Source organism: Pteronotus mesoamericanus, unplaced genomic scaffold (genome assembly GCF_021234165.1).
Source record: "Pteronotus mesoamericanus isolate MK-2021 breed Mesoamerican mustached bat unplaced genomic scaffold, CSHL_Meso_final scaffold_705, whole genome shotgun sequence".
Taxonomy (NCBI): domain Eukaryota; kingdom Metazoa; phylum Chordata; class Mammalia; order Chiroptera; family Mormoopidae; genus Pteronotus; species Pteronotus mesoamericanus.
In genome coordinates this window covers 12,479,708-12,495,683 of record NW_026555326.1, presented here as the reverse complement: position 1 = coordinate 12,495,683, position 15,976 = coordinate 12,479,708, and the positions used below count along the sequence as shown (strand labels likewise).

Below are 15,976 nucleotides of genomic sequence, written 5' to 3'. Positions count from 1 at the left end.
TGCTATGAACATTGGGGTGCATAGGTTCTTTTGAATTGCTGTTTTGAGATTCTTAGGGTATAATCCCAGCAGTGGAATTGCTGGGTTAAAAGGCAGTTGCATATTTAGCTTTTTGAGGAAATTCCAAACTGCTTTCTAGAGTGGTTGCACCAGTCTGCCTTCCCACCAACAGTGGACTAGAATTCCCTTTTCTCCACAACCTCGCCCACCCATTGTTTGTTGATTGTTTATGATGGTTATTCTGACTGGTGTGAAGTGGTAGCTCATTGTGGTTTTAATTTGCATTTCTCTTACAGTTAGTAATGCTCAGCATCCCTGGGCCCTGTGTATGTCCTCCTTGGAGGAGTGTCTGTTCAGGCCCTTTGCCCATTTTTTAATTGGATTGTTTGTCTTCCTGGAGTGGAGTTGTGTGAGTTCTTTATATATAATTTTGGAGAACAAACCCCTGTCTGAGGTATCATTGGCAAATATATTTTCCCATATGGTTGGCTCCCTCTTCATTTTGCTGATGCATTTTCTTTAGCCATGCAGAAGCTTCTTATTTTATGAAGTCCCATTTGTTTATTCTTTTTTTTTTTTTTTTTTTATGTCCCTTGCTCCAGAGGACATATTGGTGAAAATATTGGTGTGTGGAGTGTGGAATATCTGAGAGTTTCCTGCCTATGTTCCCCTCTAGGACTTTTATGATGTAGTGACTTATATTGAAGTATTTAATCCATCTTGAGTTTATTTTTGTGTATGTTGTAAGTTGGTGGTCGAGTTTCAATTTTTTGCATGTAGCTGTCTAGCTCTCCCAACACCATTTGCTGAAGAGGCTATTTTTATTTCATTTTATGCTTCTGCACCCTGTCAAATATTAATTGACCATAGAGACATGGGTTTATTTCTGGGCTCTCTATTCTGTTCCATTGATCTATGTGTCTGTTCTAATGCTAGTATCAGACTGTTCTGATTACAGTGGCCTTGTAATATAGTTTAATGTCAGGTATGATCCCTCCTATTTTATTCTTCTTTCTCAAAATGCTGCAGCTATTCGGGGTCGTTTATGTTTCCATATATATTTTTGAAATGTTTCTTCTATGCTGTGAAATACTTTATTGGTATTTTAATAGGGATTGCATTGAATCTATAAATTGCTTTGAGTAGTATGGACATTTGATGATGTTAATTCTTCCAATCCATGAACACAGTATAGGCTACCATTTATTTTTGTCTTCCTTAATTTCTTTCTTCAGTGTTGTGTAGTTTTCTGAGTATAGGTCTTTTACCTCCTTCGTTAAGTTTATACCTAGGTACTTTATTTTTCTTTTTTCTATTGCAGAGGGGATTTTTTTTCCTGATTTCTGTGTCTGATATTTCATTGTTGGTGTACAAAAATGCCTTTGACTTCTGAATATTGACTTTGTGTCCCGCTGTTTTGCCAAATTCACTTATGAGGTCAAGTGTTTTTTTAGTGGAGTCTATAGGGTTTTCTAGGTACAGTACCATCTATCTCATCTGCAAACAATGGCAGTTTTACTTCCTCCTTTTCAATTTGGATGCCTTTAATTTCTTTTTCTTGTCTGATCTGTGTGGCTAGTACTTCCCATACTATGTTGAATAGAAGTGGTGAAAGTGGACACCCTGTCTTGTTCCTTATCTTAGTGGGAAAGCTTTCAGTTTTTGCCTGTTGAGTATAATGTTGGCTGTAGGTTTTTCATATATGGCCTTTATTTATGTTGAGGTATGTGCCCTTTACTCCCACTTTGCTGAGTATTTTTATCATAAATGGGTGCTGTACCTTATCAAATGCTTTTTCCACATCTATTGATAAGATCATATGGTTTTTGTCTTTACTTTTGTTTCTGTGATGTTTCATGCTTATTGATTTTCGAGTACTGAACCATCCTTGTATCCCTGGGATGAATCCTGTTGATCGTGGTGGATGATCTTTTTAATGTGTTGCTGGATGCGGTTTGCCAATATTTTATTGAGGATTTTAGTGTCTATGTTCATCAGCGGAATTGGCCTGTAGCTTGCTTTCTTTCTTGTGTCTTTATCTGGTTTTGGGATGAGGGTGATGCTGACCTCATAAAAAGAGTTTGGGAGTCTTCCCTCTTGGAATTTTTGGAATAGTCTGAGAAGGACAGTGTTTAGCCCTTCCTTAGAATTTTGCAAAATTCTCCTGTGAAACCATCCAGTCCAGGGCTTTTTTGTGCCAGGAGTTTTTTGATGACTGCTTCAATCCCAGCTGTTATCAGTCTGTTCAGGCTTTCTGCTTCTTCATTCAGTGTTATATTTTCCTAGAAATTTGTCCATTTCATGGAAGTTTTCAAATTTCTTGGTGTATAATTGTTCATAGTAGTTTCTTACAATCCTTTGTAGTTCTGTGGTTTCAGTTGTTATTTCTCCTCTTTCATTTCTGATATTATTTATTTGGGTCCTCTCCCTTTTTTTCTTGCTGAGCCTGCTTAAAGTCTTGTCAATTTTATTTATCTTTTCAAAGAACCAGCTCCTGGATTGATTGATCCTATGAATTGTTCTTTTAGTCTCTATGTTATTCAGTTTTACTCTGATCTTGATTATTTCCTTCCTTCTTCTTGCTCTGTGCTTTTTTTGTTGTTTCTCCAGTTTTTGAAGCCGTAGGGTTAGATCTTTTATTGGAAATGTTTCTCTTTTTTTCAGGTAGGCCTCTATTGCTATGAACTTCTCTCTCAGGACTGCTTTTGCTGTGTCCCATTGGTTTTGGACTGTTGTTTGTTCATTTTCATTTGTTTCCAGAAACTTGATTTCTTCTCTGATCTCATTGTTGACCCATTCATTGTTTCATAGCATGCTTTTCCATCTCTATTCAGTTTGAATATTTTTGAGTTTTTTTCTTATGGTTGATTTCCAGTTTCAAGACCTTGTGGTCTGAGAGAATGCTTGTTATGATTTCAGTTTTCTTGAATTTATTGAGGCTTGTTTTATGTCCTGTCTTTTGGTCTGTCTTTGAAAATGTTCTGTGTGCATTTGAAAAGAATGAGTATTTTGCTTCTTTGGGATAGAAGGTTCTGTATATGTCTTTTAAGTCCATTTGATCTAATGGGTCATTCAGTTCCACAATACCTTTGATATTTTGTTTGGAAGATCTATCCATTGTTGACAGTGGGGTGTTAGAATTCCCTACTATCATTGTATTGCTGTGTATATCCTTCCTCAAGTCCTCCAAGATTTTCCTTATATATTTGGGTGCTCCTATGTTGGGTGCATATATGTTTACAGTGTTTATATTTTCTTGATCGATTCTTTTGTGGAGTATTATGAAGTGTCCTCCTGTGTCTTTTTTTATGGCCCATGGTATAATATCTATTTTTCTAATATAAGTATTGCTTCTGCTGCTTTTTTTCCCTGTTCATTTGCTTGGAATATTTTTTTCCATCCCTTTACTTTCTGTCTGTGTAGGTTCTTTGTTCTGAGGTGGGTCTGTTGTAGGCAACATATATGCGGCTCATGTTTTCTAATCTGTTCAGCCACCCCATGTCTTATGATTGGGGTATTTAATCCATTTACATTAAAGTTTTTATTGATTGGTACTTATTTTTTTTTTCACTTTGTACCTGTGTTCTTCTCTTTCCCACTCTTTTTCTTCATCTTCTTAAAGCAGTGCCTCTATCATATTTTACAGTGTTGGTTTTGTGGAGGTGTATTCTTTTAGCCTTCTTTTGTCTCAGAAACTCCTGACTTCACCATCCATTTTAATTGAGAGCCTGGCTGGGTAGAGTTGTCTTGGTTGTAGGCTTTGTGTTTCATTAATTGGAATATTTCTTGCCAGTCACTTCTGGCTTGCAGGGTTTCTGTTGAGAAGTCAGCTGCTGGTTGTATTGGGGTTCCCTTGTATGTTACTTCCTGTTTCTGTCTTGCTGTCTTTAAGATTCTCTTTTCGTCTTTGACATTTGCCATTTTAATTATGCTTTGTCTTGGAGTGGGCCTCATTGGATTCCTCTTGAATGGGACCCTCTGTGCTTCCTGGACTTGTGTGACTTTTTCTCTTCTCAAATGAGGGAAGTTTCCCATCATTACTTTTTCAAACAGGTTCTCTATCCCTTCCTCCTCCTCTTCTCCTTCTGGCATCCCTATTATATGGATATTATTACGTTTCAGGTTGTCCTGCATTTCCCTAAATGCCTGTTCATTCTTTTTGAATCTTTTTTCATTTCTTGCTCTTTCTGGGAGCTGTTTTCTACCTTGTCCTCCAGCTCACTGATCGATCCTTGGCTTCATCTAGCCTTCCCTTTATTTCTTCTACTTTGTTCTTCCATTCAGAAATTGTGTTTTTCATTTCCTCTTGTCTGTTATTGATAGTTTCTGTGTCCTTTTTCATGCTGATATAGTTTGCAGTAAGTACCTCATAGTTTCCCTGTTTTTTTTTTTTTTTTTTTTGTAATTTTCTCTGAGCTCACTGAGCTTCCTTATAACCATTGTTTTGAACTCCATTTCTGATAATTTACTTGCCTCTATTTCATTCAGTTCTCTTTCTGGGGATTCCTCATTTCCTTTCAATTGGGGCATGTTTCTTTGTCTTCCTATTATTTGTGAGACTCTTCTTTTTTGCTTCTTGTTCTTAAGTTGACCTTTCTTGACTTCTTGACTTTGTGGTGTAAACTTCTATGATAGGAGACCCCTGTATTTTCTTTTGGACCTCCCTCTGATGATGTCAGGTGTTGACCCCATCTGACCTTTGGCAGTCTGTTCGAGACTTTCAGGAATCTACTCTTTGTGGCTGTCTTCCTCAGTTGTTAATGTAGCCACTCTGCACTCAGCATTCAGAGTAGACTCCACAGGGTGGGACAGAGTCCCCCCTGGTGGCAGGGTTATTGTGTCATTTCTCAGTCGTGCCCCTCAGGAGAGTGGTCTGCTTGATCATGATGGCTGCTTCCATATGGAGGAGGAGTCAGCACCGGGATCCTGCCGCTTGTTTTCTCAGTTCTCTCCTGAAAGCCTCTGTCTCCAGACTCAAGTGTCTCTAGACCAGTCTGCACCCCCGTTAGCCAGGGATCTATTATCTGTGGCTGCCGCTCTGTACTCAGTAGTCAGGGTTTAGCACTAGTCAGCCAGGGCCGAGTCCCTCCTGGGGGCGGGGCTGGTGTCATGTTGTTGCCGCTCAGGGGAGTGGCCTCTCTGAGCAAATGGCTGCTGCTGTATGGGGGAGTCAGCACAGGGATCCCACCAGCCATTCCCTCAGCTCTCTTCCCAAGGCCTCCTTCCCCAGCCTCTTCTCTGACATCTCCTGTCTACTCTACCCTTGCCTTTGCTGGAGCCCAGGGCAAGACAAGTAGGTGCAAATGAAAATTTATGCGTTAGCACTTTAAATGGCTCTTTGGGTCTCCAGCCGCCCATCTCTGGCAGAGAGCAATCCTGCCACTTTTTGCAGCTGGCTGTTATCTCTGTACTTTTTGGGCTCAGGTGCTGTAGGCTAAAGATCCCTGCCTGTGGTTCCGATCCGACTTTTCTCAGTAGTATCCAACAGGCCTGTGGGCGCCTAGCCCACCTTCTTGATTTTCTACTGCACTCCTTATCAGTTCAGTTGTGCTAGAGCTGATTCTTCTGTCTGTTGGAGTTTTTAAGGCTACTCTCTCACTATTCACTTGTTTTCCAGGTGATATCCACCATTTAATTGTAATTCCAGATTGGTCCTGGGAGGAGGTTAGTGTGACTTCCATTCACTCCTCCACCATCTTGATGTCTCTCCAAAACCTCATGTTTTTTTAAATTCTTAAATGCCTCTCCTGGTTATGCCTTCCACTGGTAATGATCCTAGTTTTTATGTACTCTTTGGACCCCCAGTCTCCCTCCATCTACACCAGTCTCACCAGTCTTAGTAGGTGAATGATATTAGATATCTGTTTCTGTAACTGTTTTCTGGATTTTCTCTTTAGCCTCAGATGAAGAGGACTTCCTCCTTGTAAGACCAACCTCTGATCAACATCTTTCTCTAATTTTTGAGGGATTTTTATTTCCCTGCCCAATATTCTGTTTTACTTGTATATACAGTTAGCTTTTTAAATGTAAATTGATGTAATCAGATTACAGAATGTTTACAAACAAAATAAAAAGTTAAAAAGTCCTATAACTTCCACCTTTTCCATCATCATTTGCATGGATTACACATTTGGGAAAAAGACTATATAATATTTATATCTTTCTTAGTTATCATATCTTATTGCAACATAATCTTTATTATTTAAAACTCTATAGAATATTTTATCACCTATAATTGGACCTATTATTAGTTTTAGGGTTTTTTTGCTATTTTAAAAAGTGCAGCTGGGAGCATATGCAAACATACATTTAAAAAATATTTGGAATTGTTTTTTAGGTGAATAGCTTCCCGAGAGTGTTTGCCTGAAACCTCTTAAGAAATTGTTGTTTTAACGTACTGTGCTACAAAAATGTGCTCTGGCAGCCATTGACTTTAACAAATCAAATGGATGTATCCTCCCTGACATCTACAACATTCGGTCCTATTCACCACTTCCTCATTTTTAAATCATACTTTTTAAACTATCGTGACACCATTGTCTCCTGACTTCTCAGTCTGAATCTCAGCTCTGCCTCATAATACCTTTATGAGCTTGACCAAATCACTTATCCTTCCTGAGCTTTAGTCTCCTTGTTGGTAAAATGAGCATAGTAAGGTCTACCTATCGTATTCTTTTATATTAAATAACATAAGAGCCAAGCTCAGGTGTGGTACACAGTAGATGGTCATAAATGTTTACTTTTGCTTTCCCTTTTTGGCTCCTTCCTTTCTGCCTTCAGTGCTTAGGTCTTTCCTATCTTGGAAAACATTCCTTTAATTTTAGTACCTTAACTGGATATTGTCTTATGTACATGATAGGCTGTCAGATTTGAGTGTGTTTCTGATAGAATGGACTTAATGTTTGTCTTCCCAACAGTAGTCACAGTTTTGTATTAAGACTTTTGGATATGAGATATGTGTTTGAATTACACAAAACTGAAAGCTTGGATTTTTCTCTTATAGCTTCCATTGGAGTGTTCTTGTTGTGGATGAAGCTCACAGGTTGAAAAACCAAAGCTCCTTGCTGCATAAGACACTTTCAGAGGTAAACTCACAGGATAGTCTTAGTTTTTATACAACTCCCTTTTAAAATATATTAGTTTAGGCCTGTATAGAGCCAGTTAAGTTGAAACAGTTTTTTTCAGTCACATTTCTTCAAGGGCTGTATGAACATTTTGTGGGTGACAGCAGAGGCACTTAATAGCTTAACTTCTTCCTCTGTCTTTTGCACAGGAGATGATGTTCACTAAAATATTGTTATCCGTGAATAGGTGTCTACTCCAATAAAATATGTTGTATTTTTGGAAATATTTCAACTCTCTGTAAAGGGGAAATTTCTGTAAAAAAATAATTTTTTAATCATTCTTCTGTCTGCAATAACAGAAATAGTTGATATACTGTACCTGCCTCCCCATTTACCTGTTTAAAAATTTTGATGGTTTACATAGAGTCACAAAGCAACTGATTTCATGCCATTGAATATTACCTTCAGTATTTCTTGTCTTTCTCATACTTTTGAGTATGACACCCTTGATCTCATTTCCTTTTCTTGATCTCTGGCATCATTCTGGCAAAGTACATGAAAAAAGTCATTGTAGCCCAAGGTTTGCCATCTTTTCTGAGGAGCCAGTGGAACGGCTTGTGCATATGAAGTGCGCTTCTCCTTGACCAAGTAAATTAAAGGCTTGTTCACTCATGAGACCACATGTGCGAATTTCTGTGACCATCGTTGAAGTTTGGTCCCTGTCCTATAAACAGTTAATAAATTCAGAGATCATTTGGAGAGAAGTCTTCGATCTGGATTTTATATTTACTGCCTGAAAGTTGCAGTTTTTAGCATTTTAATGCAGAGATGGCCACTATTATTAAACTAGCCTTAAAGATTGCTTTACCCTAGTGAGTTCCCATCTGTTCTGTGGTCCTTTGCCTTCTTTTTAGGGACTTGTAACAGTGTCTCTTCCCCATGAGGTTTATATATGCTGGTGCTTAACTTTATAAGAGACTGCTTCATAAACAACCAAGTTAGTTTACTAATTTACAAGGGGAGAAGTAGGTATAGTAAAAGAACGCTAGGTTTTGAGTGGGGAAACAAAGTTCTATGGCTGCCTCAGAGCCTTTTCTTATTATTCACAAGAAAACTGAAGCTTAGAGGGACTCAGTGAGGAAATTGTTCTGTGTCGTCTAAGCATCCTTTTTAGGTGAGGTTTAAATTGCAGACAACCAATTGATTGGAAAAAATAGATTTACTGCTTAGGCTGAGAGGTGCCTTTTCTCCTCTACCTAATATTGTTTTCAGCTTGTTTGTAAATGCTGGAAGCAGCCTAAATGTAAAACATGGGGAATTGGTTATACAATTTATGCTACATTCATACACTACATTTACAAGGTAAGATGATACTGAAAACTTATGTAGAAGAATATTTAAGAACAGGGAAAATATTTGTGAAATATTTTATACAAAAAAGTTTACAAAATATTATGTAGAAACTAGAATTGTCTCTGGATTTTTTTAACCCAATTAAAAGTTTTGATGTCAAAACAGACACTGCTTTGAATAAAAATGTTAACTTGTGATATATTATGAGTTGATTATAGTGACCAGCAGCCTTTGTTCTCTTTGTGACCTCATGTTCTTTGGTCATTTTATCTCTTTGCTTGGTGAACACACCTTGCAAAAATGTGATTTGGTTTTTGGAAATTTATTTTTGACCAGTTTCCATACTTGAGACACTATGAAAGCTTTGCCCTCAAAGTGGATCAGGTATGAATGAGTAGACATTAATTAGATATTTTAAAAAGAAACAGCCCTGGCTGATGTTGCTTAGTTGGTTGGGTTTTGCTCTACAAATCGAAAAATTCAGTTCCTGGTCAAGGTACATGCCTGGGTTGTGGGTTAGGTCCCTGCGGCAGGTCGGGGTGCCTGCCACAGGAAACTGATAATTCTCTCTCACGTTGATGTTTCTCTCCCTCTCTTTCTCCTTCCCTTCCCCTCTCTCTAGAATCAATAAAAGAAAAATATTTTTTTAAAAAGAAACAAAAAAGATTACCAAAAAACTGAAAACATATTCAATTCAGTTTTAATTCATTGTGTTATTTCATCTGTTATCTTATGACAAAAACAGTATTTCCTATGATTTTCTCCCAAATTACAAATTTAATAACAAGATGAAAGTAAAAACCTCTATTCTATCTTTCTGAATATATTAACATTTGGTGTCTCTACAACCCTGTCCTTTGCTGTGCATGTTTACACCCAGACATATAAATTTGCATGTTTATTATTTTTAAAATTAAAATAAGTTATTTTAAAACCAAAATGCAGTATGAATACACACACACACACACACATACACACACACCAAAATGCAGTATGAATACACACACACACACACACACACACACAGATAGATAGATAGATACATACTGTGTTTTGGTATTTAAAATAATACATAGCCCTGGCTGAGTGCTTCAGTTGGTTGGAACCTCTTTCCATGCACGAGAAGGTTGCAGGTTAAATTCCCAGTCCAAGCACATTTGCTAGGTTGCAGGTTTGATCCTCATTCAGGGCGTGTGCAGTAGGCAACTGATCCATGTTTCTCCCTCACATCAATGTTTCTCTCTTTCTTCCTTTCTCTAAAGTCAGCAAACATAATCCTCTGGTGAGGATCTAGATAATATACATACATACATAGGATATGGCTTTCCCATTTTGCTGTACTATTTAATTCAAATGGTGTAAATTCTTGTTAATGGCAGCTCAGAGGTTCTTTGCCTGACCAAATGTCTGTTGTTACCATTTTTCTTAACCTTTTCCTTCATTAGTCACTTATTCTTGGTGTTGTCATCTGTTGCTCAAATGCAAAGAAATTCTTCCCACTTTGGATTGTATATGGCCCTATGTCTGGAAATATCAGGAAGTCTTGATGTGTTACATGTGATGAACTATAAAGTTAGCATAGATATTCTTGTTTGTGTTTGTGGTGGTGGGGCCTGCTGCTATAACATTGGGCTTCTCAAACTGCATGAGTATATGGTATGTAGCTCTGATGCCTCAGCACACTCCCCCATGTAGGTGATAAGATAGCTTGAATCCCCACATAGATGAAATAATAGTGACCATATTGAATACTCATGTAGTAGTTCAGAGTTCACAAAATGATTTTACTTACATCCTTATAATAATATCTCCATTGCAGGATTATTATCCCCTTCTTAGAGCTGAAACTGAAAAGGTGTTATTTCCTACATCAAACAAATAATATACAACTTGAACCTGAGCCTTTTGATTTCATGTCCCTGTGGTCATTCCATTAAGTCATGCTTCTCTTTGTATGGGCAGAGGTTATGAAGGGAACTTGGTGTGGCTTTCCAATGTTACATATTTTTTACTTTATTTTTTTAATGTATTTGAGTTCTCAGTAGTCTTCAGTCTCCTGCTGACCGGAACTCCTATCCAGAACAGCCTCCAAGAGCTCTACTCCCTCCTCAGTTTTGTAGAGCCTGATGTCTTTTCCAAGGAGCAGATAGAAGATTTTGTTCAGCGTTACCAGGATATTGAGAAAGAGTCTGAGTCAGGCAAGTGCCCTTCTGACAAATTGTTCTCAAGAAGTCTGGGCCCAGAAATTGCCCTAGTGCAAAATAGATAATGATTCCAGATAGAAAAGAATCAACTTCCAGAGGACACCTTCTAGGAAGATAAAGAGCCACATAAACATCAGATGATGGCAGATTTCTTATATTGTTCCCAGTTGTCTGTTATTCATGATTCTCTTGTTACACGAGCCTACTATTGGGTTTCTTTGGGTCATTTTTGGAAGAAATAAAAGGTGTCTGCTGATTTTAAGACTATTTTTTCCAACAAGTAATTTCTGTGAGGAGTTTGTTAACTTTCTATACTTACTCCTGAAGCAGAAAAGTATGTAGGTGTGCAGCATTCCACAGGACTGGCGCTTTTAACGTGGCACCAAACCCAAAAGTCTGGGGTGCATGGATGGTGGGAGTGAAGGAGGGAAGCCTTCCTCATTCATACATCTGCCAGTTGCAGGCTTCTTCCTCTTGCATCTGTACATCTCTGCTTCATAGAATTATCTATACATCCCCATAATATTATCCCAGTCTGTTTATTCAAAACAAATGGTAGGCATTCTACTTAGTGGGTATGAATGTACTCACTGAGTATGAGTTGGAAAGGCTTCTCACACAAAGATCCCCACACCTCAGGCTGAAGATTCTCTGGGGAACCTGCTCTGATTGCCCACATGTTTAGGGTTGCCAGATAAAAATATATGATACCTAGTCAAATAATACATGGGACATACTCGTATTAAAATTATTTGTTGTTTACCTGAAATTCAAATTTAACTGGGCTCTTGTATTTTTACTTGCTGTGTCTGGCAACTGTATATATAGTGTAATTCCATTTTGGCTAGTTTTTGAAGTTTATCACACTTGGGGGATGAACAAGGGAGTTCAAGTCAGAAGAACTACGTTTGAATGCTAACAACATTATCATCAAGCTGTGTGACTTTGGATAAGATGCTTCATTTTTGTGAGCCTCACTTAGTTCTAGAAATGGGGACAAGATTACTTACTTGCCCTACATTTCTAAGATGCTATGCTGATCAGTAAGATTATTAGTAAAAACCAAGTTCTTTGAGTGTTCCTAGTTCTTGAGTTAAGATGTAGTAATGATTTCTGAAAGATTGGAAAGAACTCATTGAAGGAAGAAACAGTGAAAAATCACCATATTGGCCTAGAATGCAGAATCGGCATGAAAATAAGAAATAAAAATAAATTGCTGTACGTTCTCTAGTAGTTCGTCCTACTTCCATTTCACACTTCTTGTTTTTTTTCTTTTTTCCCTTACACAGCAAGTGAACTACATAAAGTTTTACAGCCCTTTCTGCTGAGGCGAGTGAAAGCTGAGGTAGCTACAGAGCTTCCCAAGAAGACAGAAGTAGTGCTATACCATGGCATGTCAGCACTGCAGAAAAAATACTACAAGGCCATTTTGATGAAAGATCTAGGTACTCAGAGGGCACTTTACTGTTTGGAAACTAAGTGAGGATGTGGTCTTCATGTAGGGAAATATTTTATAATCACAGTCACTTTGTATAGGAAGACCATGGGATGGAATTTTGGTTCTGCATATATTCAGGTCAGCTGCTGTGAAACTGGCTGGTATTTTTAATATAACTCACACTTTATTTGCTGCAGTTGTGAAATTTCCTCTCTGTCCCCGACTCCCTGCTCATTTTTTGTTATTGCCTGTGGTTAGCAAACACTTAACAGGTACTGCAGTCATGCCTTTCATTTTCCCACCCTGTTAGAGACTTAAATTTTAAAATATTTTTGTTGAATCAGATTTACTGGGAGGAATTGAGAGTGAAAAGGAGAAGTAGGAGTGGAACAGTCTCTCAATATTTTTCTTCCCTAGGCCCCAGAGCAGCATTTAAAGAAATTTAGAATCTACAAAAGAGCAACAAAGTACACCTGAGTTTAATTTATAGTTAGTGTCCTTCTTAAAACAAAGTGATGGTTAAGGAAACTTTGTGTGGACATGCTGTTAATTCTTAATGTAATTCAGTGAAATTTGGGAGGTTAATATAGGTTTAAAAGGTATATTAAAATGAGTAAGATTATTTATGGAAACCTAGAGGGTTTTTTTTTGGCCAGTAGTCCATCCCTCTTTCATATATATATATTTTAATTTCAGATGCATTTGAAAATGAGATGGCAAAGAAAGTGAAACTTCAGAATGTCTTGTCCCAGCTTCGAAAGTGTGTAGATCACCCATATTTATTTGATGGTAAGGCAGTTCCCCTTCTCGTACATTACTTTTTGTTAACATTTCTGTGGTCAACATGATAACAGATTTTTTCAAAGAAATGCCTATATTTGCTGTGAATTTCCCCCCACTTTATTAATACTTTATGTTGACATTATCTAATATATTGGTCATATTCAGATTTTTTCAGTTGTCCCTCATAATATCCCTAAGACTTTCACCTTTTTCTTTATAAATTCAAGGTCCATTCATAAATCCAGCTTGCATTTGTCATGTCTGTTTATTTTACTGTAATTTAGAAACACCTCTCACCTTGTTTTGCCCTTTTTGCCTTTCATGAAATCATCAGTTTGAAAGAATCAAGGCTGTTTATTTTAGGGAATGTCTTATAATCTGGATTTATCTGATCGTTTTTATATAATAAGATGTCCCTTTGTCTTGAACCCACTCAGCCTTTTATCACTAATATTCTTAGTTAACCAGTGTTATCCATGTTGCTCAACCAGTGGTTGTCAGTTTACATTTTAATTGATGTCTCAAAACCTTTGACACAGTTGATTACTTCTTTTTCTTGGCTTTTGGGACAGCACTTCCTCATCTCTGCGTATGTTTCATCTGCTCCTTCTCAGCCGCCTTTGCTGCTTCCCCTTCCTTTTATAGATGTCTGTACATTCCCTCTAAGTGCTGCTTTAGCTACATTCTATATATTCTGATATGTAAAGTTTTCATTTTCATTCAATCTGTTTTTTTCCTTTTTAAAAAAATTTATTGTTGTTCAGCTATAGTTGTCCCTTTTCCCCCCATCGCTCACCTTAACCCCACCCCTCGACCCCACTCCAACAGTCAATCCTCCTCCATTGTCTGTGCCCATGAGCCCTCTGTTTGTGTTTCTTTGCTTGCCCCTTCTCCTTTCCCGTTATTTCCTTCCACCCACTCCTCTGGTCACTGTCAGTCACACTATTTTTTTCTTTGTTTTTTTTTTTTTGTTTATTTGTTTGTTTGTTTTTTATTCACTCTGTTTGGTAGCCTTTGGGAAAGTTCCAGGACTTCTGTGGTGGTGGGGTCTCTAGTATGGACAAGACCAATGCACAAGGTTTGCTGCAGTCATTTGAAGAGTGTCATTGCCAAGTAGCATGAAAGATTGTTTTAAAATGTCACAGCATCTTAATTAGGTGCATATTGGGATTTTTTTTCCAGGGAGGGGGATGTTGGGAACATGCACATTTTGAAAGAAGCCCTCCAGGATTTTTTGACTCCACGTTGAGAATTATTAGTTTATATACAGCTAAGCCTATTCTTTGATTTGTTTTCTAGAGTGAAAGACTCAAGATTTCAATTTTGGGTCTCTTCAGTCTCCCTGTACCCCAGTTTCCTAGAGTTGGTTCGTTCCTTGGATGAACATTTATTAGGCATATTGGGTGTACTAGGCTCTGTGATTGATGTTAAGCGGTACTACGATTATTATGCAAACAATTATAAATTGCCTCAAAGAGAGATGAGACTTGGGCCCTTTATGTATCAATTAGAAGGAGCTGGGCCATTGGCTTCACCATTCACAGAATCTAACCTAAGGACACACTATTGGGAGTGGGTTCTTTATTTTCCAGGTGTGGAACCAGAACCTTTTGAAATTGGAGAACACCTGATTGAGGCCAGTGGGAAACTTCATCTGCTGGATAAGCTGCTGGCATACCTGTATTCCAGGTAGGAAGTAGGCTCATGTTTTCTGTTCTGAGGTGGTAACTGTTAAAACCAGTATCATCAGCAACTCACTAATTTCTTGAGACTAATTCCGGTTTTCCTTTTTTTAAGACTCCGATTCAGGTTCTACCTGTACAACTATACCTCCTACCCCATTTCTTCTCATCCCACTCCATCCCTTCCATAATCATCTTTTCCTTTCCTGAATTACTATGCACTTAGGATCCTAATACAGCACTTGGCCATGCACTGCCTTAATCTGCTAGCTAGTTAATTGGTGTATATAAACTGTTTGACTCCAGCTGTGTTGTTCAGTTCCGCAGGGACAGAGATAACATCAAGCATTTCTTTTTCAGTTTACTTCTGCTACCTGTATTGAATTGATACATAGTAAGGGCTAGGTAAATATTCACTTTTGTTAACGTGTGATTTTTTTTTTTTGAAGATTTTATTTATTTCAAACTGGTAGCCTTTCGCTCTGCAGAATGACACCCAACCAACTGAGCGACACTGGTCAGAGAGATGTTTTGGTTTTAACTTAGAACTTGGGAGACTTGATCTGAGACATGAGTTGGGCATTGGGAGACCAAGTCATTTCTGGATCCTCTGAAGGTTCAGCTAAGTGTTCAGTAGCCTGGTATCCAGCCTGCATCTGATCCTCCTAGTCCCCAGAGGAGCGCCAGACAAGTCCCAGCTTCCAAAGAATTTCAAAGTCTTCACTTGGAGCTATTGCCCCAAGTGGGCCTCAGCCAACCTAAAACCTCAGATTTGACAAAAGCACCCAACATTAGGAATGTGCCCGTCAAATAACTGCATGTTTTACTATATTTTATTGGCTTTGATGTATCTACTGTGAGAGTGTTAGAGTTGGAAAAGGACCTATAAATGTCTTCTCTCTAATCATTTTATTTCATAAGTGTTTAAATAGGCCCACGGGTTGTGTGACTTGTCTAAGGTCATATAGCCAGCAGTTGGCAGAGATGGGATTAGAATTGTGGTCCTCAGCTTTTAAGTTTAATGCTGTTTCCTATTTTGGGCTAGAGTCTTGAAAGAATTCATAATTCTTCCTCTTACACCCTCTGTAAGCTCAGATTAAATTAGCTTTCCTAATGAGAATATTTATTTGACAGTGCCGTACTTTGTTTATGCAAACTTAAAATAACAGATGATAACATGGGGCCCTAGGTTTGACTTCATTATTGACTTAATCCATTTTGCCTCCTTCTCTCTTCTCTCCTCCCTATATGTGTTTTCTCATGTATCATATGGGATATAAACTGCCTTTTGCTTGTCTAAAGTAGTGCTTCACAGACATTTCAACCACCATAGCTATAGAGAAGAGGATAGTGACTTTACACATCCAAGTAGGGAATAGCTGTAGATGGCTGGCCACAAGCTCTTCAGTGTTTCCAGTATTTAGTTTTTTTGTTTGTTTTTGTGCATTTGAA

General features: G+C 38.0%; 1 protein-coding gene across 1 annotated transcript in view; it reads left to right on the top strand.

The window, feature by feature from the left end:
• The window catches only part of CHD1L (chromodomain helicase DNA binding protein 1 like), an 80,132-nt gene that overhangs the window by 14,691 nt on the left and 49,465 nt on the right, over positions 1 to 15,976 (top strand). Inside the window, exons 6-10 of the mRNA XM_054563282.1 lie at positions 7,004 to 7,085; positions 10,453 to 10,615; positions 11,911 to 12,066; positions 12,756 to 12,848; positions 14,435 to 14,531. Of these exons, the coding sequence (XP_054419257.1) occupies positions 7,004 to 7,085; positions 10,453 to 10,615; positions 11,911 to 12,066; positions 12,756 to 12,848; positions 14,435 to 14,531 (591 nt within the window). The remainder of the gene's footprint in view (positions 1 to 7,003; positions 7,086 to 10,452; positions 10,616 to 11,910; positions 12,067 to 12,755; positions 12,849 to 14,434; positions 14,532 to 15,976) is intronic.